General features: G+C 46.1%; 1 protein-coding gene and 1 long non-coding RNA gene across 3 annotated transcripts in view; one reads left to right on the forward strand and one right to left on the reverse strand.

Annotated features, from left to right (window-relative positions):
* Nucleotides 1-27,961, forward strand: part of LOC144178858 (uncharacterized) — a 723,527-nt gene that overhangs the window by 24,944 nt on the left and 670,622 nt on the right. The gene's annotated exons all lie outside the window — the stretch shown is intronic.
* The window catches only part of LOC144178857 (uncharacterized), an 80,454-nt gene that overhangs the window by 17,858 nt on the left and 34,635 nt on the right, over nt 1-27,961 (reverse strand). Inside the window, exon 2 of the mRNA XM_077706992.1 lies at nt 4,610-4,978. Within this exon, the coding sequence (XP_077563118.1) occupies nt 4,610-4,978 (369 nt within the window). The remainder of the gene's footprint in view (nt 1-4,609; nt 4,979-27,961) is intronic.

Below are 27,961 nucleotides of genomic sequence, written 5' to 3' on the forward strand. Positions count from 1 at the left end.
TAAAACCATACATTCACAGCTGTTTTAGTGCATTATATCCCCTTCTTTTGAAAAAAAATATTAAACACGGGTGGTGGACCATTATTACTTGTAGCCTGTGTGGATAAATGCTTTAGGTTACTAATTCTGGTTCATGCTCTGCAAAAAGTTCTTTGTTTTGGGCCGGCGAAAAATATGTAGAACACCACGGCACATATAGGTATAATTATCTTCTGCTTTGTCGATGGGACTTTCTTTGTTCGTACGCAAAGAAAGTCCCTTGCACGCAATTCTGGTATCCTGATTACCTTTGTGTCCGCTAGAATAGCCGTGGCGTGGCGCACATTTTACACAGAATCAGAAAACAAAATTTTATATTCTCAGCTTTCTACGGTCTGCAGCTGGAGCGGGTGAGACAGACAGACAGACAGACAGACAGACAGACAGACAGACAGACAGACAGACAGACAGACAGACAGACAGACAGACAGACAGACACAAACACACAGACAGACACACACAAACACACAGACAGACACAGACAGACAGACACAGACAGACAGACAGAAAGACAGAGAGACAGAGAGAGAGAAAAACTTTATTGGTTATCTTTGGTGAGTTCAACCACATGAGAGGGGGAGTTCCGGATGGGGGCTTTTACGGACGACGGAGATCGCGGCCCTTTGCGACGTCTTCCGCGAGCCATACGACAGCAATTCGTAGCTGGTTGCAGTATATGCCTCTGCAGGTTTGCCACTTCAAAGAACTGGTGACTTGAAAAAACGTCTTTTTGGAGCGTTATTTCCCCACTGTTCTTTCGAGTTCTGGCATTACATCAATATTCTAAGTGAAATTGTGCCTTTCTCTTCTGGCTTAATAAGCGTTAGTGTCCTACCAACAGTAGGTTGGGCTTAGGAAACAAAAAAAAAACAACCTTTAGTTATAAAAAGCAGAGAGAAACAGCACACGCAAATTATAGGACTTCGTATTGACTCTCTGCAGTTCCATCGATGCTTCTCGTTTGAAATTCGAATCTTACGGTTTTACAAACGCTGATACCTCTGAGGAGATTGTATGTGAAGAAAAAGGAAGACAACGCAATTTTGACCAAATCACAATGCATGCCAAGGAGCGCTGCGATCATTTCTTACCATTCTATTTCTACCAAAGGGTAATGACGTATGACAGCCTTGCAGCACGACATTGGCTTGGCATGCTCTAACCGAGGCTTAATGGGCGTTAAGAAAACAGCGTAGAAGGGTGTAAAGAACAATTACATTAAAGGAAGAAAAGGCACTGGCCGAACATTAACCGCGCGCAAAACGGCTAGTCCGGCGTTTGTGGCAGGAATCACACAGCCAAACTTCATCAAATTCTAAGCGCGCGCATACTCAGAGCTTGCGGCGCCATTTGAACGCCACGAATGAACAAAAGGCGTGAACGGGGTACACAAGCGTGATACACAAGCGCGGATTTCTAACAACCGCAGCATGTTTTATTTCTACTGAACGTAAGAAGGAAACAAAAACAAAGCGTGGAGTAGAGGAAGAGGGGGTGAGAGGGAATACATTAGCGCGGTAATTGCGACCTATGCGGTTAACTGAGCCGCATGCTCCACCTCGGTGCTCCGCGTTGCATGTCTGTTGAGTGGAGCTGACGCTGGCGCCCTGTGCCCTGGCAGTAAAACAGGGTCGCTGCCTGCATCGCGCCCATTTTCTCGCTCGACGAGAATCGCTGACTCAGTCTAGGCTCTTAGCTCACTGACGCTAGACTGCCTGCATGCAGGATATGGAGGCCAGTGCTACTCACAGAACAAGGGTGGGCTAAACACAAGGCCACCAGCCTTTGGTTTGCAGCGAGGATGGAAAAGCAACCTTGTGCACGAATTAAAAACGTCTGTAGATTCGAGCTTATTTAGGGAATGGGGTCGCTAATTAAAGCTAGCACTTATAATGATTGCCGCTCTAGCATGCGATCTATTACATTAAAAGGGGCTTGAATTGAAGGACATGCTCAAAGGCGATTTCGACCCAACGTGGAAATATTTTTCAGTCCAGCCGCCATAAAATTGTAGGAATTCCGATTTTGATCCGAAATCTTCTTCTCGGTACTAGTCAATAAGCACTTGCGCGTATTCATCAACACGCCACAGATTCCCTAAATCAGGGTTTTGCGCGGCTGGTGGGCACCTGTTCAACTCACGAGCCATCAAGTTCAGGTGTGCCACGGCAAGCACTATTGTACTACTTTTACTCTTCCAATTGATAGTTTTGTAGATTTTCTGAAGCAGGCCCAGTAGCTGCTCAAAGCTGCCGATTCCTGGTCAAGCAGACTGGCAAAAAAATTGTAACGCACCTGTTTCGATCTCATTTCCTGCACCACTTTCTCCCCGTCATTTTATCGTGGCCTACCGTAAGAGGCTGTAAGGTGTGCTGTCCACCCAGTCTCCCTTTCAAGTTGAAATGTAATGCGCAAATAGTTCACGTTTTATAGTGCCCCTTGACCAACCCCATGGTTCTCACTCTACAAACGTACTACCGGCCTATCGGCCTCACTCTGCCTCACTCTACCATAATGTCACGTGAAGAAGATGATGATTCTGATGCCCTCAAAGTTTTTGGCACGTACCCAGAAGGGGGGATTGGCCAGGGCTAAATCGGTTGTTGAAATACGTGAGGGCCTCAAAATACTAATTTATCTCCGGAAAGAGGCCGTAAAAGGGAACTTCGGTGTGAATAAAGCCCAAATTACCCATTAATTGGCACCCTTCAGCAATTAAAACGATCTGAAACAGAAAGAAATCTTTAATGCAATTATATATATTGCAAACCCCAAATTTGTTGCTCCAATAGATAATATAGGTGGACTCAAAAAAGCCAACCCCAAACGCTCAATTCAGTCCTTCAAGACCAGTTGTCTAGCTGCTGAGAGAGGGCGACAGGTGAGAAAAAAATGTTCGATTGCTTCAGGGACGTGGCACCGCACACATAGTTCCGCAGGTGAAAGTTTTGATCTGAACAAAGAGAAATCAAGCCTTGCAATCCTGCAGCGCAGCTCGGTGAAGGTGAGCTGGCATTGCCGCGAACCACAAGTCTGAACATTCCACCCGAACTTTAAATGTTGAAATTTTTCAAAGGATAGAACTGAGTCTGATCGAGTAACATCTAAATGCCAATATCGTCTTAACCTTGAAGATGCAAAAAGAGCCAGATTAGGTATGCCGAATTGAACGGGCGCTGTGACAGCGATATTAGCTGACTGATCCGCTAGCTCGTTGCTCCTGACGTCCGTATGGCCAGTGACCCAAGACAAACCCTCCTTCACGTGCCTTGGAACAAAAAAAGAACAATAGTGTGCGGTACAATGGAGAGTCGGAAGAGGAAGTTAATGCCGATATAACTGACGTCGAATCAGAAACATTATGCCATAAAAATGGGTCTGTAGACCGGGATTCATAGCGAATAGAACAGCTATCGGCCCAACCTCCGGAGGAGAAGAAGACCCTGCTCCGCGGGCTCCCTCATGGCCGACATCGTGTATATAGTGTAAATACATCGCTCGCATCTTTCATGGTTCATTTACTCTGTCGTACCGCCACGTAACAATATATACAAGCTGTTGCAACGCTGAATGAACGCTTCTACGTTTCCACGCCGACTTCCCCCTCCTTCCTGCGCGTCGGTGGATTCGTTAAGTTAGCCAACAGTACTTCGACGTACCGAGATGATGCATATTAGCCGAGTAACAAAGGGCTCCTCCATAAGAGCGCTATACACGCGACCTCTAACGGCACGTGCACCGAAGACAAACGACGTCAGCGGTGGCGCTTGAGGTGAGGCCGAGAGCCCGGAAAGCAGTGGCGGGGGGAGATAAACACCTGTCGTGGCTCGCAGTGTGACGCGTGGGCTATCCAGTACGGCTGATTGCTTCGTGAGTTAGAAGAGAGCAGGGTGCTACCTCAACTTACACTAACTAAATTACGGCCACCATCCATGGTACTCAAGAGCAGAACAGGAAAGAACAGCGGCGAACAGTTACTGGAAAGAGATTGGTCATTCAAGCCGTGCGCAGTTACGTACGTACGCCATGCGCACTGATGTAAGTACTTATGGTAGCACTCATGTATGTAAATCAGTTGTAATGATGATGTAAAGGATGTATGTACCATGCTTATCCGTGCGATGAAATTAACTTTATGCTAAACGTTATAGAAATGATATATGGCATAATTTCAACCTCATCTGTGTCGGAAATGTAAATATGGCAAGTCAGTCTTAAGTATGATTGGGGATGTAGAGTTGCCACGAAATTACAAGAATCAGATAAACTCATGCGGAGGAAAAAGAGTGCTGAAAGAACGACCAGGAGGGGCCTGATTACACGTTAAGAAGCCGTAGCATTTAGAAATTTACAACCAAATTAACATGGGCTGAAGAGGTAAGGGTGGTAAGAAATGTACGCAAAGACTTACGATACGCCAAGTAAAAGTAAGACTAAATGCTAGCCTTATTAGCATTCATCTCGCATTGTCCTCGTCCAATTATCTGACATGTAACTCGAGTTTTCTCTACTATCTTTACCGATACATAGCGTCAGGCAACCCGAAGCACAGAAGGGGAACGCAGCTCACCGAAAACCGTCATGTCCTGGTACCGGGCGTCCTGGCCAGCCAGCGATGCCACAACGCAGGTGTACTTCCCGCTAAGCTCCTTGGTGGGCCTGAGTATACGGATGGCCCGGTACTGCGAATAGTCGTCCCTAGAGTTCACCGAGTACGTTTCGTCCAGGCGTCCCTGAAGCACTCCGAAGGCCTCGCGCACCTTCATCTCGGGTATCCACTGGTACACCGGCTCGAGTCCATCGTTGAAGAACCACTTGACCACCAGCTTGAGGTCGTTCTCATTGTACACGTACTCGCAGTCCAACACCACGGGGGTGTCCGTCCCGTTGCGTACCCAACGCGGCACGCTCAGCCGTCGAATCGTTACACCCTGGCAGCCTGCAAACGAAACAGGAGATTTTTGGGCGGCTGTGGGAAAGCATACACACCCATTCTTGCCGGCTAGACTTTGGCCTAATGATAAGAAATTCCTTAAACCAGTGGAGCCTTTACTGTAGGATCACTATAACCTGGAGAGCTTGACTGGCAGGCGTCATTACCTGTTGCCACTCATTAAAATTTAGACCCATTATTTTTGTATTCAAACAAGATATTTCTTATAACCATCCTAACAAATCTCAGTAAAGAAACCCCAATCGACGTACCCTTCATCAGTTGTCAGGAAGGTCGCGCTCACAAGAATGAATGTCTGGCACTCAGTGCCATGAAAACAAAATTGAGAGAAAAGGCACAGTCCAACCATATTTTATTTAATATAGTCGAAATGAGAACCATTTAGACGAATTAAACAAACTGTCGCTAATATTGGCTAAGAATTTGCGATATTCGTAAACAGGAATTTCCTATCTCGCCTTTATACTTCATGAACACACTCGTCACCACTTATATAATGTTTAGTTAATGGCCCTGTGAAATGCAACAGAACGTCCCACAGATTTTTAAAGCATCCAGAACGATAGGGTAAAAACAATATGACACTTATCTCTAAATCTAAACCAGGTTTTTTATAGTAAGTCCAATTTATCTTTGATGGTAGACTAAATGCGAAGCAGGTTTTGGGTTGCAAAAATTACTTTCTTTTATGTCACAGGCATCCCAGGATAACGAATGGTCTCTCAATTCTTACGGGAAGATATATCGTAGTGTGAGTACCGGGAGTGTGGACAGTGCCGCTTAGTTCGCATTATTTTACGCGTTTGGTTCACCGCCATAAGCCAGCCAGACAGCCATGTAACGCAGAATGGGTGAAACAGCGTTAAAAGGAACCGCGAAAGTAATGTCACAAATATTTTTTGCCGCAGAATAACGCGGTTGAACCAATTTTTTCAAGTGATAACTCGGTTTTGGCGCCGAGAACGCGCGATATGCGCACACATAATTGCACCGTAAGACAATACACAAGCGCTGCTCCGCTGCTGTCACTGGTGTAGATCAAAGGCGCATACGCGCAATGAACATGAACGGATCCACCACCTCCTTGTATTATTTTCTGATGGTACGTGCCATTAATTTTACGCATGCCTCTTTCTTTACACTACTTCCCCCGAACGGACGAATTATTAGGTGCTTTCACTGCGCAACCGCAGGAGACGCATGGCTGGACCCTGACTGACCTTTAACGGCAGACTGAAGCTGCGAGGCATGTTCTGGGTTTTTACATGGACTATTCGAGTTATCGCTTTAAAGAACTAGCACCACCAAGTTTCAATACGGTTCTAAATATATAGCAGCCACTCTTCTACAAAGTTCCCACTAACAGAATCTTTCGTGCTTACTCGGCATGTTTGATGCCACCGAACCTATTTCTTCACTGAAAGCAAGTCAAAGGTTGCGGCTGAGCATATACAGGCTTTTCGGAAAAGCACCGGTGCTAATGCCAGTTACGTAAACATTTTAGGTTGTGTACAATGTTCTTGCCCGACCTGTGTTCCCTTCAATATGCGCACACATACTTTACAACCAGAACATCAAGTCGAACAATGATGCCGATATTTTTAAGGATAAACTTGCCGTAATATAGACGACAGCCTTCCTTGAAAGCAACTAGAAAGCAAACTTAGGTCGGCTGGACGAGCTATGGAACGAGTAATATTAGGAATAACACTCAGGGACAGGAAATGAGCTACCTGGATCAGAGTACAACCTAGAGTAGATATCATATTTCAAATAAAGAAAAAGAAATAAACTTGGGCTGGCCATGTAGTGAGACAAACCTAATAGCGGTGGACAACAATGGTAACAGAGTGGATACTAAGAGATCACTCTGGAAGAAGGGGGAAACCATTAACCCGGTGGAGGGATTAAATAAAGAAATTCCGGGGTAAAGTGTGGACCCGAGCTGTGCAAGGCAGGAGCGGTTGGGGGGTCTATAGGACAGGCCTTCGTCTGGCAGTGGACCTGAGTAGGCTGACAATGAGAATAATGGGGATGATGCTTTTATTACTAAAGATACGGTTGGTGGACTTTCCACGTTACACCAAAAAAACTCACATAGGCAGTAGTGACCGGAATACTACGCGTTGGCACCATTCACTTTGGGGAACCAGTGCCCAACGTGTATCAAGTATTTTCAAAAAGGTGGCGACTAACCCGCCAATGACCATTTGTAGTTAGAAAGGTTGGTTTAGAGTCCCCTAATCCTTGTTATTACTTCTTTTCAATATTAAATGTAGAAAATTGAAGTTTTATGTTCACTCGATTATTTTTTGGCTTTTACAATTTAGTATTTTATTCGAAGTGTTGCTGATTAACAAGCATTGGTTCCCTCTATTTCGCAACAGAGTCGACAGTCGTGCTAGTGGAAGTAAACATAACAGGTACGATGTAGCGGGAACGACCGCACAAGGTCAACGAGTGAAAACAAAACAGGGCTGACTATATCAGTTGAAGGTTTTTTAATGCAAGAAAGGGTATACAGGTGTCAAGATTATACGGGAACGTGTATATACCGGTTTAAAATCTCTTCCCTCTCCTCCGCTAGTATTGTGTTTAGTCTATTTATCTTCGCGTTGGCCGCGTTCTCCCGTGCCGTTTCTGAAAGCACCGCAAACGTGCGAAGGTCACCCACCATTACCCGACATAACCTGTCAAGAGCGAGCTTTATCGCGGCTCGATTCATGACCCACTTACGGGCACCCGGTGCGGAAACGGCCGAGATTTTCGCGCTCTTTCTCCTGCTCTCGCTTCCCGCGTATGTCTTCCCAGTACGAGTCGAGAACCGATGCGGCCACACGCCAAGCGATCGTTAGCGGCAGCGCGGAGCGCAAAACGGGATGGCACTTCCTTTCCGTCTGAACGCTCTCTTCACGGAATCCTGGCCGGCAGCAGCGTACGGAACGCCTCTTACTTGGTGGCCAAGAAATGATGTAGGGTGTAAATTGTGGGGTCCTCCAGGTTAAACGTCTTTGTAACCTGCACAATTTGGGGTTACCTGGACAGTTGGTGTCTTGTACGTTATGGTTTGGAGCTCAGTCTGGCTTAAAATTCCTTATCACATCCGATCCCGGGTTCCTCAGCGCAGCTCGGTCATCAAGTTATGGCCTCGCAGAAAAAGTTTATCTCGCTCTTCGAAACACAGCTTTCCAGTTACACCTCTCCTGTTGAATAAGTGTGATCCGCATCGGCGAATATCAAACTTCACGTGTTTATTCGCAATGACTTGAGCGTGTCGCGAAGGTGCCACAAAGCCCGTGCTGAAGTTTTCTTATGAACCCACGCCCCTTGTGAATTCTCAGAGTCGTAAGCACTACGTCGGCAAAGACGAGTACGATAACACAAGTGCGAAATAAAATGCACCGTGTTTGTGGTCACAAAAGCTACACCGCAAGAAAATAAATGAAAAATAAACAGGAACAATAACAATACGCCCCTTGCGATAGGAGCAGATATCAGTTGAGGTAGCTCTGTCATCGAAACCGTAGCTATTCCAGACTCATGGCCAGCAGCCGCGCCGACAATTTTAAAGACGATAGCACTTCTTTGGCTACTTGAACGGAAAAAGTTTGGTGTGTCTGTCTATCTGTCTGTTCCTCTCCCGTGACCGTATAATGTCACTCTGAACGAGATAGGAACCAATAAAGTGATACGAGTACAATAAAATTTATCATCCCTTCACAAAAAAAGTTTAAAGAAGCGCAAAAGCTAGAAGTGTGTCCAATCGATCGTACACCCTCAAAGACCCAAACCGCAAAGGAAGAACAAACCCGTGCGATGATTTTTTGTGCACTACATCAACGCATCTAGGAAGGATCTAAATGTTTACCGATATGTGGTTTATGAGTTAAAGGCGCGCAGCTGTGCTCGTTCTTCGCAATCGGTGCATGTCTTGTCTTATTCAGAGCCGTTACCTTATCGTGTTTTTGAATTAACCGTTTTGACACAATGGAAGCGCGGTTTCACGCACGCGTCGAGTATCCATAGACCTTATCAGAGATTTTCCTTCGAAAAACCGGTCTTTAGGGAAATGCATTAGTTTTGACAGAACGCCATCGGTAAGAACGTTTTCGCTTTATAAACTGGAATTGAGAACGAGTGAAACGAAGGCACCTACCAAAGCGCATCCACTTCAGCAGCACTTTTCAAAATTTTGCACTAAGGTTAATGCCGTTCTTATTACCGCTCACTACGCTGACATTCGGTTTTGTATGGGCATGAAAAGCCTTGCGCCATTGCTGTGAATAAAAGAACAGTTTGGTCACAAGTTTCAGATGTGTTATCCTGAACTTCAATACCGCGTTCTTGTGAATGAATTATGAGCCGTACAGTGATGTTACATATTTCGTGATGTGAAATTTGATTTACGGGACCAGTATGTTTAACTCCCTGCTGCAACAAAAACTGTCAACGTTTACGTAATCCCATTTGGTGCTGAAAAAATATTGTGGCAGGAAGCCACACGCCACGTGTACACTGAGTGGAGTGTACACAAAAGCACCGTTAATAGGGAAATCACAACAGTCAATTAAAGGACGTGAACTTCTGTAATTACCTTTTGCTGGTGGCTCTCCCTAAACTGTGATAATGTCCACGTAATAGCAATGATAGTGTACGCATATTCTTGTTGTTCAGAAACCTTTCTTGCGTTTTTTGATCATGCTCCACTTTTGTACGTGTCTACACATTTATGTTTATCCATTTTTGATTTACTACACTTTTTTGTATGTTGTCTGTTGATATGCCTTATACTCCTGATGTACACAATGCATCACCTGATAAGGCGCAGGGCTGTTATTGAGCACTTCCGTTTATTATTTAATAAATAATTGGTGCTTAAATAAGCAAAACTGCTTCGTACTTGGCTATGTGAGCGCACCGTTGTACAGATGGCCTTAATTATCAGAGCTAAAAGGCCTCAAACACCTGAGTGGATTACCCGGGCATTTTTTACCTAGAAGCTGTCTCTAGATGAATAATTCTAACGTGTTAATTAGATTTCGACTTCGATGCTTATCTATTTTGTTTTCAAATGTAGCTATGGTTTTTAGCACAATGCGAAATGACATCCTTGCTGAAAACTTCATTCTTCGCTTGTAGGTTCTGGTTTATTAATTTTCCGCAGCGGCCGCTTTTCTGATTGAGGCGAAAAGCAAAAACGCCCGTGTGTACGAGATTGCGGCGCACATTAAGGATACTCAGGTCTTCAAACTTAAAACGGAGCCCTCCACTACGGCGCGCCTCATCGCCTGCGTTGCGTCGGCGCTTTAAATTCTGCAATCAATCAATCAATTTATCAATTTTATCGAAGTGGGAGGACAGCTTTTCTGAACTGCAGCAAGCGATATTTTCAGGATTCCTTCCCTGGTTAATATGCAGTGGGCGAAATATTAATTATTACGATGCGAAGCTTTTATTTTTCTGCGTCCATAATTATCATGCGTGAGGGCAAAAACTGCCAAAATACAATCCCCGCCACAGCGTGGCATACGTTGATGTTATTTTGTTACCTCTGAACAGTTATTCGGGAAACATTTCGAGAGGCTGCTCATACGCAAGGCCACGAGCTCTGATGAACCTCACACATGACGAATTGTAGAAAGTACGGGTCACTCCTTAGAGTAAATCATCGACAGATGTGGCCACCACACCGCACAGCCGAGCGTAAGCCGCAAGTTCCGTGACGTTTTCACTGTTGTGCGCAAAATAAAACCGGTCATTTCCCTAATACAGCTGGCCCTACCTTCCCCGGCCTAAAGAATGGCGCGACGGACGGAACAAGAAATGTGCTTCTATTTAATTTGAGATCACTCCTTTCGTAACGACCACACTGACAAAATTGTTGCGGGAAAAAGAGTACTCAAACTGTACTTACTGTACGGGTAGTACGTGCTCCATGATATCAGCGGAAAGGGCTTGAACAACCTTTTGGATGCGGCAGTTGCCAACAACTCTACTCTACTGCGTACTTCTCCACTTCTTTGTATTATGAACAATGGGATGTGGATCGCACGGTGCTTGGTCCGCTGTTAGACAGAGCTTAGGAGGAGTCATCTTTTCGGCGGCAACGAGAATGCCCGGTTGTTCTCTACGGCATACCTACGCACAAACTCGTGTAGTGCCTGGCATACGTAAAAAGACCGCGTGCGCTTGCCACTTCCCGCTTTGTCTTGGGAAAAAAACTGGCCGCGTATCTGCTCCTTTCGTTGCAAATGTCGACGGAAGACGATGGTCGACGTGCGCCCCTGCTAAGTAAAGGCCTCCCTTCCCTTTCCCGCTCACCTCTCATGCTGTTCCTTTCCCGTCTGGTTCCTCCCAAGATAACATGCTAGACGTTTGCTAGAGCAAATTTAAATTTACCGCGTTCTACTGATCCAAGTAGGGTGTCTCGATGCCAGCGCTACATACGGCGGACACGCGCCTAAATTGAGGCACCCTACTACAACATGCATAGAACCACGATGCCTTACGGCACGAGCGTTCCAAGCGGAACGCAGATCTTGTCTAGTGGAACATTTCGTTGCTATTGCAGTTTGATTTCTTAAATGCCGCCAGAAGGTAGCGCTGGCAACAGTAGGCGACGGTTTTGTGCAGTTGATGTAGTATTTATTTGGTATCGCAAAAACCAAGCATCCTTGAATTGTTTCATAAAGGAACACTGCAATTATGACTCATGTATTGATTTTCTGCCTTATATATGCGTAATGTCTTTTTCTTGTTCAATAAAGTCGACATGTAGGGACATTAAAACCGGGCTTAAGTGTTTGGATTTGGCAGTGACTATACAAGACCATTGCGCAATTTGTGTTTCACTTTGGCCGGGTTGCTGAATCGAGTACACAGACAGACAGGTCAAGATTTCTGCGTTTAAATAGCCCAAGCAATACTGTCGTCTTGAAAGCGGCTGAGTGTAAAAAGATAAGATCATGGTTCTGGGTTCATGCACGAACAAGGATACTGACGCGAATGCCGGAGGGAAAATGCAGCGCAATAGACGCTCTGAGAAAGCAGGCTTTCTCGCTTCGGCTTCCCCGCACCATGGAACTGAGAAAAAGTACTACGAGGATTCGTATGATCAGCGCATATCGCACGCACACTTGGAAGTCAAATCCGCAGAAAAATCACTAATTCTTCACCTTAGTTTGTGCCCTTGTGTCACCTGGGTAGTGAAGTTTAATTTTGAAGGTCTCTCTGAAGGCAAACTTTCGCTCAATACTGTGCAGGTAACTCTTTTTTTAAGGCAGCTGTATTTCAACAACACCTGCGTTCAGCGAAAGGAGCTTTAGCGGCCCGTGATTATTGCTCTTGTTCAACCTCTTAGTACAGCGATAAGTAATGAAACAGAAGAGCGTAAACGAAGACCCAGAACAAGCGGCTACAACTTCTCGAAAACATGTTTTACTGGCACCCGGGGCTTGCTTCTGTACGCATGACAAAACTCTAAAGTCCTCCTCGTATTTTACGCAGCGTTCGCAGTGAGTCCGCTGAAAATACCGTATCTTGTCTTGTGCGCGTCCCTTCCTCCGGGTTCGGAAAGGAAAACTCCTTAGAATGAACCAGATAGAAGCTACAGAAATACAGGTAGAGGGCGAATGACGGCAAAGCTTCGGAGAAAAAGATCCAAATGACGCTGTGTTTGCGCAAACGGAGAAAAATAAGCGAGCAAAAGTAGGGAAGGGTACAAAAGGAAAGCAGTTCCTAACCTTGTTTCTACTGCGTACCAGTCGACGAGTCGTGCGCGAGAACTGTCAGACGGGCCTTTCGTTCCTCGGCTCGACGGGCGCGCTTTATTTTTTCTCTTTTTCCATGGCTTGTCGCGACGCCTACAATTCCCCTAGCGCACTGGCGTGCTGCCAGCGCCCGGGCCAAGACGCTGTCGTCGACAAAGACAAACAGCTCGACACGACGCCCCGCCGGTCCCCTTTCAATATCCGCTTTTCCGGGCACTTTGCGTTTCTCGCAAATAAAGCGGCCCCTCACCGCTTCGCCGCCGCACGAGCAAGCCAGCGCGGATACCCGACCTCCTCTTGCCGGCTCGCCTGCGAGGGCTTGGAGGAACCTTGCGCTGTTCGCTACAACCCTAGCTGATATCCCGGGTCGAAAGCGAGCGACGGCAGTTCATATCCCTGATTCCGGCATCAGATTCGTCTTTCTTTAAAAGCATCGCCTTTGTTCTCTTTTCTCTATTTTCTCTTTTCTTTAATAAGCAGGTCTAAAAACTACGAAAAAGGGAGATGTAGTTCTAGGATTTATCTGTGCCGCTCTTTTGTGCGTTAGCCGGACACCGAGGAAAATAGAAGAGGGAATAAGACAGTACCAACTCTCCTTCGATAAGTATATCCCAGCAGCCTTATTGATCTTCGCTCTCCCGCGTTCCGGACACGCGATGTTTGAAAAACAAGTACAAATCCTCCGGCAATTCAACGAATACACTCGACGCCGATTTGATATCACTGATATTGGTTTGTTCTTGTAATTCTCTTCTTTCTCTTCACTCAGGGTACTGACTCGGCGTACAGAAGACATGAGAATGTTGTTGTTTTTTTCTTTTTAATGAAACCGTCTTAAGGCCAACTATCGCAAAACAAGATGTAGGCAAGAAAACATACACATACAGAAACAAGCAAAGTTTTGGTATTGCCTTGATTTTTTACTATAGCGATGGCTTCCAATTGTGGTGAAAATATTGGTTGTTATAACCAACTACACAACACAGAGGAAGCAGTTATTAAATATGGCCCTAGTTATTAAATATGTACACATCATGGGGACTGTAAGAATGAAGCTTTCGCGCTCAAATACCTCGTGCCAGATTGGAAACTCGGAGTAGCGGAACAAGGGGGAGTCTCTTTTTTCTCCATTAGACCTATGTGGTTCATCTCAATTGTTGTTCCTAAAGTATGTTGTGTCTCCAGTTAACAAGGCCTAATTTTAAGGTATCAAGTTACTGGTGCATTCGAAAGCGGTCTTTATTTATGTGTAAAATGTGAAGAAACAACACCCATTTGTTTCAACTGTTAGCATCAATGAACGACCACCATGTCACAGGTAGAGGTAGATGTTCTGGTACGGAGAAAGAGAATCACGGCGTCACAGCGGCCATGCCAAGCGCAACCTGAGTTTCTCCTCCGCGTACCTAATCCCCTACTATGCAACAGATCAGTTTTCCCGCCGTGTGATATGCCCTGTCCTGTTAAAGCCGTGTTGTGTAAGTTAAATTTTTAAATATTTTAATCCCTACCAATCCCTCATTCCGCTGGTAGCGATGACAAAGCTTGCGGCTTGCAGCAGCCGGCAACTAAACCGCACGCCAGCTTATTTAGTACACCAAGCCACGGCGGAGACACGCGTTAATGGTGGCACCGTACTACAACAAGTATAGAACCACAATGCCCTACTGCACGAGCGTTCCAAGCGAAACGTGGATCCCATCTAGTGAAACCTTTCCTTGCTATTGCCGTTTGATTTCTTAAATGCCGCCAGAAGGTAGCGCTCGCCACAGCATGCGACGGTTGTCTGCCGTTGATGTAGTATTTCATTTGATACCGGAAAAATCAAGAATTCATAATTTTTTTAATAAAGGAAAAGTGCAACCATCACTTATGCATTGATTTTCCACCTTATATTTGCGTAAAGTCTTGTTCTTGTTCAACAATGTTGACAAGTATGAACACTGACACCGGACTTCGACGTTTAGGTGTGGCTGTGAGTATATACGACTATTGCGCAGATTTTATTTCACTTCGGCCGTGTCGCTGAATAGAGACCCAGACAGACAGACAGACGGATCAAAATTTCTGCCTTTTAGTAGCCCAATAAATACTATCGTCTTTAAAAAAGAACTTGCATATCTGGATCGCACATGACAGGGCTGTGTCTCTCTTAACGTAGTAATAGTGCAAGTGGCTTTATCTCTTCTCATTCTTGTTTGTCTTTCCGGCGATGTACACCATACGTATGGCTGTTTTACTTTCATTAACATCTTCAGTTGCGAGTCAGCGATGTGTCTGTTTACCCTATTTGTGGTTTCGTTCTTCCTTCTGCTGTTTTCATGATGAACGTACCCCAGCTTGCTCAGTTCGCCGCACTCGTTTATGTTATACCAAGGCTCTGTTGATGTAATTTGTGGTAAATTTTAATGAAAACATGATGGTTCCAACGCAAAGCAGCCCTGCTAACATCGTCAAGGCGTGTATGCGTACGCTGATCGCTCGAGCGAGACATTACACAAATTGGACAAAACAAAAAAGGCAATGAAGAAAATAATGACGAGAAACAACACAACGGTGGTTTCGGGGGGCACTAACGCATTCTTGAGGTACCTCTTCCAAAGTCAAAACACCCTTTCCTATTTCCCAGAATTTTTATTATGCATTCCCATTAGCATGCACTCACGTTGCACGCCAGCGACGAAGTTTCTACTTTGGAGAAAGTTAAACTATAATCCCGTCTCCTCTTGTCACTCCATTTTGATATATTTTTCTTGGTAAATGGGGTTTAGGCATCGCTCGCGTGGTAGGATTTTAGAAGCGCCCGACGAGAGAATTAGGGTCAGCATCGCCGCCGGAGGTGTGCATAGCGTGAAGAGCGTGTCAGAAAACCCGAACACGCTATTACCAGCGTTATGGAAGCGCCGCACGCCATGGCCGCGGCTTGCGGGAACTAACTTTTGGCACCGCCGAGGCAGCTGGCTTTGCATGGGCAAACTACCTTTGTTCGCAGCAGATCCGTGCAACTCTGCCCCGCCCGAGGGCTCACAATGCACGGGAAACGAAACATTGCTCTGCGGAAACCACCTAATTTTTCTTTTAATACAAAATCATTATGTCCCTCAGGAGATGAGAAATCTGCCTTTGTTGTTGTCAGGAGGCATCAAAACTAGTCGTTGGCGCAGAGTAAAAACACGTCAAATAGGCGCGGATTTACGACAAATTTTTTCAGGGTGGTTTCTACAAACAAAATAAATTATACCTTTGAAAAAAAAAAAAAACTGGATACGTTTTTGTTTAGATTGGGATCAAGCCCATGCAGTTTTACGATATTCCATGGTTGGCGCGACGAAACCGTGTGTCATTTTTTTAGCAGCGAAGCTGTTTAGAAAATCGTAGTATTTTGTGGCCAGAGTTAAAAATACCAATAAAATGCTGAGCTCACGCACATGAGCCCCTGCACCTGAGTGCGGGCCTCGCGGCGACCGTCCGGCAGTTAACAAAACCGAGAGGAGACCTAGCGCACGCGTGTGCGTGCCTCTTGACAACCGCTCAGCGTCCCCCGCGCTTGTTTTTCAGGCCAACCATAGCCACTTAAGGAGATTGACCAAGATTAGCCAAAAAAAAAAAGAAAACTCCAGCATTCCCCGTAATTGTGACAACACTTGCTCCGAACGTGAAAGACTCCAGCGTTCGCCGTAATCGTGACAACACTTGCTCGGAACGAGAAAGACGTTATAGCGTACGCCCCTGCAACGTGATGTCCAATAATTATCACTTCCAAAGAAGGAAGGAACCTCACACCTATAGCAACGATGATGGAGTAAAGGTCGTTGTTGCAGCAAAGAAAAACGAAATGGGTGCAATCGTGGACTTGAACCTTCGTGATGGTCGTGAAAGTTGCGTACAGCTTCGTTACCTTCAAGTCTTACGGGTTATTGTTAGCATGCTTAATTTTTTATGATATGCGGTTGTAGTCGTCATTTAGCGATATTAGTAACGTCAGCTCAGCTAGGCTCCTTAATGTTTACGTTGTAAGAGGTCAGTGTTGTATCGTTTTCTGATCAGCAGTGGGTAGCTCGTCATTTGTATGCGTTGGAGTCCAAATAATGTTTTGCACAAAGTACAACTTGCGTTTGCACGGTTCATCGCAAGTCAAATTAATACACTTTGATGGGATTGGTTGTATAACTAAAGCCTCGCTGTTGTAGAGGTAAGAAGCTTGCGTATTTACAGCACAGGGTGATAATACGCGGTAAAATGCATACTAGCGAGTATAGTTCTCAGTAGTGCTAGTGAACTCCAGTTGTGATAAACGCTTAAGCATTGGCCGAACTGAACAAAAATACGCCTAAGATATTTGTAAGATAAAGCTTGCCGCATAATTAGGCGAACTTTACAGCCGCGCATGCTTAGCTGCTAAAACATATGAACCGTTATGGAGAACGAGACATCAGGAGTGAATGCATGGCCCCTCCAGGATTTGTGTTATTCACTTTCTTCCGCTTTGGCCTTGCATTAGTGTTTTTACACGAAATGCTTATATGTATATGAATGCCGATACGCCCTCACGCGATGTCGCAAAAGGACTTTCGTAAACGAGCCGCAACCTAATAAGGGCGCTAGTCACATAAAAAGCCACAGCTAAAAATAACACCTTGTCGGGTTCTTATGCGACGCTGGCATTCACATCAGCCAGGTTGTCGCAACGCCCTTAGCTCTAATGGACTCCTGACGTACTGGAGTTAATAGGGGCTTAGCGTCCCGGGAATTATCGGCGTGAAGCTGTCTCCTTTGCAGCCCACAGGATGGGTCTGTCTGGCCCGCTTCAGACGCTCTGAGCTCGTTATAGGGCTTCATGGAGCTGCCCCACACACAACTGTCTGTCTGTTGTAGCCGCCTGTTGTAGTCGCCTGTTGTAGCCGAGACAGCGCCGCGCCGGATCCGCGTCATGAATACCGCATCCATTGAGACATATGTGTACCTGGCAGAGTTATGGACTTCACGTCTTAAAAGCTGAAGTTTGTGTTGTAGGCTCTAATGAAGAGGGAAAATGCCCATCTGTACATGAAAGTAATCGCAGGCGGGGAAAATATTACGGTGATGTGCTGATAAAAGTAAAGGTAAGAAGGTTTTTTTTCTTTTCGGTCCCCAAAACTGTTTCAGCGTGTTCTTGGGTGTTCGGGATGGTTTCTCTGCTTAGTTCTTTCTGAGCTTAAGTTTTTTGGGAGTGCTGTGAGAGGCCTTTTTCTCGTGCTCGAGAGGAACGAACTCATGTTTGTATATTTTCTCCAAGAGAAGGAAATATAGTGCTACGCTTAGGCCTTACGTTAGGCAACCTTCAAGTTATGCCTAACAACATGTCAAGCAACTTCATGCGCACAGCGCATCGAGCTGCCGATACCGGTTTGCGAAGTTAAACCCCAAAGCGTGACGGTAGGCTAAACGTCGGACGGTGTGATGCCTGCATCGATTCCTGCCTTGTCTGCGCATCAACCTTTGCGCAAGCGGGGTATAACCTGGAAAATACGAGACGATTCACGAACGAATCTTCAAAAATAAGGATTCACGACAACCGCTTCACGTGAGAGCTTTCACGAATAATCTGCGAAACCAGCTGGGGTTGGGTAGCAGTGGCTACCTCTTGTTCTGCCCTCCGTAAGCAGTGAGAGAATCCGGAGTCGTTTCACTTGTACAGAGCCTGTGCCCACGCCGCTGGCTGTCGGCGCACTGTGGAACACATCGCTACGAAAGGTGCGCATCTTCGACCACATGAGGCAGATCATCTAGACCTGCACCGAAAGGCGGTCATTTTAAGCTAACTTCAGTTTAAAGAATGGAACAATAAATGGGTATAGATTGTTTGTCGCCCGTGTTTGTAAGCTTTCTCGTTCTTCTGTACCGTTTCCTCCCGCTGTTCCTTTGCAACGATTTTGGGATAGTGTACCTTCAGTTTGTAATGCATGTACACTTCGTAAAGGAGAGCACATTCAGGGAAACTGATGAAGAAGGAGAGGGGGTCAGCAGTGAGCCACGAACATGAACTCACGCCGTTATTGTACCCGCCGCGGTGGCTCAGTGGTTAAAGCGTTGCGCTGCTGAGCACGAGGTCACGGGTTCAATTCCCGGCCGAGGCGGTCGCTTTTCTGATGGAGGCGAAAAGCAAAAACGCCCATGTGTGTGAGATTTCGGCGCACGTTAAAGATCCCCAGGTGGTCCAAATTAATCCAAACCCTTCCACTAAGGCACTCCTCATCGTCTGGGCTACGTCGGCGCGTTAAACCGTACAATCAATGTGGAGTTCAAACCAAATAATCCCCTTGCGCAAAATATTTTTACGCGGAATGGCTGAAATAAACTTTCTTGAAGATACCCCCTTGTTCTAAATCACTAAGGAACTGTTGTAGCCTAAAAGCACTAGAATACACACGCACGAGAAATACATACATAGGCTGGGAAACCCTCGTACATTTGACTCAAAGTTGAGTTGGGGATGGAGTATGCCAAAGAGTATGCCTTGTAGTGAACGTTTTTTTTTCTTTTTCATGCAATTAGAGGCAATTCCGAATACAGGCGAAAAAAAGGAAAATTTATCGCGCTAATCTGGCTTGTAGAATGAGACTGCGTACTTTTTCTTGCAATGGAGAACAAATGATTTTCGGAAGCAGGGTCGTGTGGTAAAGTGCGTCCGGAAAGACTTCTCATTCTTGCATCGTCGTCTTTTAATGTTATCTTTCGGGGGATCACCAAATAGAAGAAACCAAAGGTGCTCACAGGCTCTAATTCCTCACTCGAGCACTTGAGACACCAAGGGAACAGAATGGGCACCCCACGTAACGAATTTCACTGAACATATAAAGCCTCAAAAGTGAATATAAATAGCACCGTTGGTATATAAGACAAGTAGTCTGAACGAACGCTAAGGATCCTGCTATTCACTCAGAGAAAGCACTTTTTTTTCCCTGCAAGTAAAACTGGGCCCCGCTCTTGTTCTGCTTTCCGGAAGTCTTCAGCGCCCTCTCTGGCGCCAATTCGCCCGACCACGGCGGTGGAGGCACGGCGCGTGTCGTGGATTCAATGACTCGGATAATCGCCGGCGTCGTGCCGCCTGTGACGTAGACCTACAATCGGATCATCAAGCAGGCGCGGAAGGCTGTTTTTTTTTTTTTTTTGGCAGCTCGCTTGTTTTCTTTCCAAGCACTACTTTGCGAGCATTCCGTATTAGGAGGCTCTAAACGAATAAGGCCCCTGCCGAAGACATTTGACGACATTAATGTAGGACAAAGGCAGGAAAGAAAATCACGGAAGTTGGGGCCGTAGCGACAATGATTCATAATCAGATCCCCGATAAAAAAACACGCCCGCATAGCAAGCGGAGCGAAAGCACAAGCCTACTTGTCAGCGCGAGCCCACAGCCAAAACCCAGTTATGTGCGGCAAGCGAAGAGGATAAGCAGTGTGAAAATTAGAGCTCCGCAGAGGAAAGATCAATAAAAGAAGCACGTTCACAACGACAGTTTAGACCGACAAATGGCAACAAAGGCAGGCCGGAAATGGAGGCGAGGGAATCAGCAAGGAATTGTCACTGAGGGGTCGATATTGCCTGCTACCTCATTTCCGTATGCAATGCGCATCCGATCAGCAGTTGGCGCACGCGAGAGCAAGTCGGCGACGATTAGGAGGAAGACGCTGGCGCCTGCGCCCGAAGGCGGCTGGGAAAAAAGGGGAGATGAATAAGGAAGATGGGAGGGATGAAGACGAGGAGGGATAACTCCCCGTTCCTTCTTCTTGTCTCCGTTTGCATCGTAGCGTGAAGAGGCGGGAAAGGCAGGGGCGCGATGGAAGAGGGAGGGCGAATTGTTCGCGCTGTTTCGCCCCTCGAATGCTGCGGAATCAATGACGCGTGCAAGCGAGTGAGGAGCTTAGAGCGCGCTCACCCTGAACGTTGCCGGCGTCGGCGCCGCCAACGCAGCATCCTTAATTCGCCTTTCTTATCGCCCTGCAGCGCGCCCGGGCAAATTGTATCCCCTATCCCGGTTTTACTTTCGTCGGTGTTGCAGTTGTTTTATGCGGCAATGCGGCGTGAGGATCGAGCTTGCTTCATATTTGATCTTGTTTGGCGGTGCCGGCTGTTGCGAGAACCAAATGCAAGGAAACAAGGGTCAACGAAGTTCTCTTTTTTTAAGGCGTAATAACGAAGTCACGGCGTGCGCACCCATATTCGTAAGCCCGCACAAATTGTTGGAAGAGAACTTGCCGCAGTGCAGCGACTGCTAGATCTGTTGGTAGTATAGGTTTCTATATTCTCGAGGTATAGATTGCCAGCTCTGTTTTAGAAGATTTACAGTAAACTTTCTATTTATTGTAAATCAATAAATTTTTGATTTAATAATACTACAGGCATATAACAAGCACTGATACAAAAGTTTGTGGAGCTCTATTGACAAAGGTTTTCCTTGCATCAAAAAAATATGATTATGGCAATAGGTGTGGTGGTTTTGATGATTACGACGACAAGAAGGATGACGACGACGATGATGATGATACGATGACATCTTTTAAAAAGGGCGCCCACAATCATACATTTTCTCAATTATGTGACACCTAACAAATTTTATATGCTGTAACGTGTTCTTGTTTCCATTTCGACATTCAGTTTACATCACACCAAGTTATCTTAGAGCACCCCGAGTAGACAAGATTCAGTTCTTCTCCTAACCAGAACTATGACAGCGGCGCGATAGGAAATTACTGATAATATTTATGAATCATTTCAAAACATTCTGCAATTATTGCCCTGTGTTGAACTAAACATAACATTTCGTTGTTGAAGAGAATAGAACGGCAGTCAGAAGCATAAAGCGCTAATGAGCACTGCAAGTATTAAAATGTAATTTGGGATTAGCGCAAGACATCATCAAACACAAAAAAGTATAATAAATAATAATATAAACACCCTTTTGTGGCTAAGTCGCTGGGGGATCCTCTTTCCACTAATTAGTCCCCAATTGGCACATTTGATAAACTCACGCGTGTACGAAACATTTATCGGAGGTAGCTAAACGGGAGCACCTCACCCGGGCGTGTGGCGTCGCCCAGAGTGAAATTTTCTTGCGTTAATTACCAAATAATGCGGATGAGGAACCTCTGCTGTGTTTTTCTCAGCGCCCCTTTTACCAGCAGTAAAACGGCGTCCCATGCTTATTGTTTCGCAGACACTTGCGCGTTTTAGCATAGTTCAAATTTACCGTTTGCTCCCCGGAGCTGCGCCAGCGGCGAAGACACGTGCAGGGAGCAAGAGGGTGCGTTTTCAGGTTTCGACGACTTATCGATTCTCGATGGCGAAGCAGTGTCTCTCCAGACGCTTCGTTTCTGGTCGATTGCAGGAAATGCGCCGCGCACGAAAAACGAAAATCAAGAGAATATGTGGTGTACAAAAAAAATGGACTAAGAAAACCAATGCAAACAGAAAGAAACGCCTGCTATTCGACTCCCTGTCAAAAACACGGACTTTCACTTTCAAAGAAAGGAACAAAGCTCAGAAGGGGGCAGATTGAGCTATTGGTCACGGCGCGGGAAAAAGAAAAAAAAATCGTTATCATGTCTTTTCGCAGCAGGTTTTCACACCCTTTTGTGGCCGCAGCAGGAACGCCCAAGTTTAAACGAAATGTTATGTCCAAGAAAAGGCTATTCCTGGCACCCGCACCATGCGCATACACACGCATCATAAAGAGGCTACATGTCGTTTTTTCTAAAAAGAAATGCACTTGCTCAATGACAATAATCATTTAAAAGCACAGTTCGTGTACTATTCGTGGAGGTATTTGTATATTTGAATTTAAGTACACCTACAATATCTACAATCAGGGCTGTTTCTAATTCAATGATTCAATAAGAGCGCCGCCCTCAGACACGCAGCACTCGAAAATGCGCTGTCGTGCTCCTGTTCCTGTGCGCTGTCATGTTCCAGAACTGCTCCTGTCGTACCAATAAGTGTTACGTGAGCCGAGTAACATATTTGATGTCCTGTCTCAGCAATCCACTTTCCGATTTCTACCTTCCCATGTGTACATTCACGCAAAACTAAGAGAATGCTTATTGGTGCTGGTTTCGTTTTTTTTAGATGCGAAGCAGCTAATATTCGAGCGGGTTCCCTCCGCCGTTGTGTGGGCGCCGTTGTGCGGAGTCCACACCCCCACTGCGCATGCCTGGCCAGGCACCACTGATGATGATTGTATGATAATTGTGGCAGGATGACCCAATGGATTGCTTAACCAAAGAATCCATCACGAGATAGCGTCGCGTTCAACCACCGTCGTCATCTTCCCGTAGGGGAACCCTGAGTAGTATGCGAGGCATTCTTCCTCTCCTCTCTGATGCTCCTCTCCTCTCCGGCATTCCTCCTCTCCTCTCCGAAGCTCCTCTCCTCTCCGGGATTGCGCAACGAATGGCAACACCTGCGGCTCCGCGCGCGAGAATGCCAAGCAGCTTAGGATTAGAGACGCGAAAGTAGCCGCTGCAAACTCCGCTGGGGGCGCCACTGTAGCTCCGTGGTATAAATGACGCGTGCAAGCCCTCCGCTCCCCTCATTCTCCTCCCGCACCGCTGTAATCGAACTGAAAACTAATGGGAACTTGAGTCGACCCCATGGCTCCTTCGCATACTACTCAGGGTTCCCCTACAGGAAGATGGTGAAATTTTTTGACGCAATATTGACATAATATGAGACCTCACACCAACATCAATTTTTTACCGACCTAACAAAATAGTAGTCATAGATAAAAAAGGGCTTAAATAGAAAAACTGTACACGCACAATTTGTAGTCCAGATAGGTCAAAAAAGAAGCGTCTCAGCAGTTGTTTTTGAACACAGAGGATATAAATCTGGTGTACGCCTATGCCTACTTAGAGGTGTCCGCATCGGAACTGCTTATGTATTCTTTCCGATCTACAACGCCTGAATGTGATGCCGAAGACCCATGTAGAGAGAGAACGCTGTTTAAATTAAAACCGCTGGCCAAGAGTACCAGGTAGTAGCGCTGAACAGCACTCGTGACCACCATTCCCTCGTTTCTCTTTTCGTATTATATTGTTTTTACTTTTCCTCTCTTCATCCCACGTTCTCACACCGTTTCGGACGTCGTATTCAGCGAGAGTCCATCGTTTTAACGGCGAAAGCTATTCTCTGGATCTAAAAGCGGCTCTCGATTGTGTTACAACCGGTTTTTTCGCAAAAGAGGGATATTAGCGCATGCTGGCCAAGCGTATTCACGCACAGCGCAGGTGGGAGAGGAGGCAATCTCCAATCGTGCTTCATCGCGGCGCGGGCGTCCTCTCCTTACGCAACGATGACTATGGCCACCGCGTAATAGCGCTGAGGCTGTCTTTACCTCAAAACACCGTGCAAGATTGGCACTAGAAAAACGCCACCTCAATGAAATGCCTAGTCAGAGGGTGTACGCTAAAATGGCTTTTACCTTACCAGCAGGCAGACGGCGTCGTAGGCAGAACCAACAGGGAAGGAAGCCGAGGGGTTCCGACACACCCACTCAAAACGCCGCGGACCGAAAGCTACAGCGCGCCCTCAGTGGAACAGTATAGTATGATTGTGAGTGAGTGAGTGAGTGAGTGAGTGAGTGAGTGAGTGAGTGAGGGATTGGGTGGGTGGGTGAGTGGGTGGGTGAGAAGGTAAGTGGGTGAGTAGGTAAGTGGGTGGGGGGTGAGTAAGTGGATGGGTGGGTGGTAGGGAGGGTGAGTTGGTGGGTGAGTGAATGGGTGGGTGGGTGAGTGGGTGAGTAATAGGGTGGGCGGGTGGGTGCGTTTGGGTAAGTGAGTGGCTGGCTGGCCAGCTGACGAACGGGGAAGGTTCCTAGAGACAAACCTAGTGAAGAAAACAAGTCGGGTAGCTACGTGAGCCGACACAACCCCTAACACTTTTAAGAAAAAATAGCGTAAGAAGCGCTTGAAATTCTAACGTCGGCAATCATGTTTAGAACGCGAGAGCCCAATTTTGCTAGTTACAGGCACGAATGAAAAACAAGAGCAAGAACACCGAGACTATCACGATTGATGCGAGAAAAAGGAGACGGAATATAAAAGTGAAAAAAGTGTGGGAAATGCACGATCAAGAGTGTCTGAATTTACTGGATCGATGGCACCATTTCCGGGCGGCTGCTGGCGCCGCCCATGCGGCCGCTTGTATTTATCGCTTCTCGGGTAACGAGATCTAGTGAGTTGTGGTTCTGGGTCGTAAATATTGGGTCTCGTTGCCGCGATATCTCCTCCTTCTCCCTTTCTCCACCGAAAAAAAGAAATAAAGACAGACATGCGGGCTGCACACCGTTCGGCTCATTTTTATAGCAGCCGGAACACATGTTGCCGCCAGATTGGTGGGCTGTCCAAGGAAAATGCTTCCCTTGCGGCATTCTTTCCCCATTATGCCTGAGGAAAAAGAGAATAAAATTGCTGCCATCGTACCCTTTATTTTATATTGGAACTATCGCCTGTATTTGTGGTCTGTTCTAGGAGGCAACCGATCGGTAATAAGAAAAAGGATGGACGCCATTACGTAACCATAAAAAGTTCTGTTAACGGATCAGGAGAGATCCTGCGGATTTGAAGAGGCGAACTGTTGTTTCTGCTCCCAGTGCCAGTAATGCAAACTCGTGTCCGGCGTTCGAAAAGAAAACCAAATTTGGTTGAGTTTATATGTTATGTAGCTACACTCTCGCATTTACCTGCAGTAATATGTGGGAACGGGCATCCGAGGGAGCGAAGAAGACTCTCTGGCAGCTGACCGCACGCGCAACGAGCTATTGCGTGAAGGTGATCAAGCGACAACGGCGGGCAGGGGTGGCGGTGGTGTGGGTGGAGTGGCGTCAACGTGTCAAACCCGAACACCGACCGCAGTTGGTTCGAAATGAGTAGGCCTTGTCTCATACTTACTCCTGAGAACAGGCAGTTGACAATCAGTGACGCCCCAAGCAGGAACGGGAGCGGAAGACAATACCACAAACACGCAACGTATAATATAGAGTTTAACATACCGTTCCCGTGCTTAAGTTGCCGCACACCGTGACAGCGGAAGTCGAACACGCATGCGTGAACGTTACTGTGAACGGTAACTTACAGGCAGAGGTTTTACCGTTGCCACCGTGCTCCCTAAGCCGGCGACCCTCGCGGCTTTATTACAGCTAGCGCAGTGCGCTCGGCGCTGGGTGCGTGGTACATCTAATAAAAGTAAAGTTAGTAGATGCTGCTGATTACGTTATTTTTTTTAAATGATGCTCAGGAGTACGAAAAGCGACGATTTTTCTCAGATGGGTCAGCAAAATGGTAGCTCATTCGCCCGTCTCAAATGGTTCGCAGTAGTTGCTGGGTTTGCGAAAGCGCTTTTACGTCTCCAAAACTGTGCTGGGTAACGTAGTGTAGTTTACTGCGTAATTATTAAAACGTATTTTACTCATTTCATGCCTAAGTATTTGGCCTAGGCGGGAATTCTAATTAACCTTATGATTTGAGCGGTCCCCTGTAGATGGCGCCACCGACGTGATGTTTTTTTTTTTTTTTTTTTAACGCAGCTAGGTACAGTAATACCTCGTTAACTCGAACTCGCATACCTCGATAAATCGGCTATGTCGAAATTTTCAGCGGCAGCGAAATATTTCTCATACGTCCCATGTATTCGTTGCCCTACATTTCGAAGTATGTTTGGGAGAAACTGCGGATACCTCGAAATCTTGACTGAGAGTGGAACGAAAATTTCGCCGCCGCACACCGTTTCACAAGATGCGCGCGATGCTGCCCCGCCTAAGTCGCTTGATATTTTTCTCGTTTAGCTGCGCCTACCACAAAGCCGATGCTTTCCCCGGGCGTCAAGTCCGAGCCTAGAGGCATATCAACTTCGTCGATCAACCCTGTGGCACATCAAGTGACGGTAGAGACATGCGCAGACGTACAGTGTACTAGAACATAGAGGTGTGTCGTGCGGGGAAAAACCCAATGGAGAGCGCGGGTCCCAGCCGGTGAACGTCTCTAGTATGTTATTTATCTTTCAAACCTTAATGAAAGCAAGATTGGAAGCTGCTGTTGAGGAGCTGGTAAGTAGTAACGCCTTTTTTGCAAAAAACTCTATTTCATTGCAATTCGCGCTATTTCGCTTCTCTCGAAAATCCGCTTATCTCGAATTATTTCCCGGTTTTTACTACTTCGAGTTAATGAGGCGCTACTGTACATGTCTACAGTTCTTCAAAAGGAAATTGTTGTATTGTGAATGCTTCATCCGATAAGTTAGAATCAAAGCTATTTTGAACGAAAGCGAATTGGTCTGAGCAAGTTTTCCATAATTTGTTTTGGATACTGATTCGTGAGATGTCGCTAACTGTGGCACGGCGGCTGGTAAGCCGGAATACGGAAAATTGCAAATAGTGTGCTAAAATGTGTCCAACCGTTTTCACTGTTAAAGGGAAAATCTGACTTCCGGTAACACGGTAAACTGTCACGTAAACATGGTAACGGTATGCTAAAATTTCCTAAGGATGAACAATTTCAAAAACCGTAAGGAAAGCCCAGCTTCGAAGGTTGAAAACGTAAGACTAACATGCCGGTAAACACCGGCCGCTGGTTAGCCATCTGTACGGTACACATGGGTTCATTTTTCTGGTTTAAATATAGGCGTCTGCGTACAATGCGACACGCAGCGACTGCTTCTAACTTTCGAATTAAAGAGCACGATAAACGATAAGAGTTTCATTTTGAGATACTGCGCAGTGCAGGAGTGAGGCCTGTTTAAGTGGATCATCTAGAAGTGCGCATTCTGTAGTGTGAACAATTTGTTCAAAATACAAACACAATAGTTCAAAACGGTGATTCCGATGAATCGAGACGTATTATTTAGGGTATCGGTAGCTAGTCACCACATCGTTTAATATACAGCAATTTTATTTGCGGCTGCCTTGATATTGTGCGAGTAAGTTCACGCATTTGTGTCCTTCAGAATGAATGCCGCACGAAATAAACTACGTCAGGCCACCTTGGCTGTGTAGAAGGTACAAGTACAAGAAGAAAACGGAGCAGGGTTTCATTGTTTTAGTAGATTTTCTATTTTATGCGGCTGCCAGCATAAATAGAGAATGCACAGCCGGATTTTACTTCACAATGACTTTCTTGAAAAGTCACTCCGAAGTTGCTGGCCAGGCACATGGGGGAGAAATCGCCTGACG

Source organism: Haemaphysalis longicornis, unplaced genomic scaffold (assembly GCF_048455015.1).
Source record: "Haemaphysalis longicornis isolate Haplotype H1 unplaced genomic scaffold, Haemaphysalis longicornis Haplotype H1 scaffold_4, whole genome shotgun sequence".
Classification (NCBI taxonomy): Eukaryota; Metazoa; Arthropoda; class Arachnida; order Ixodida; family Ixodidae; genus Haemaphysalis; species Haemaphysalis longicornis.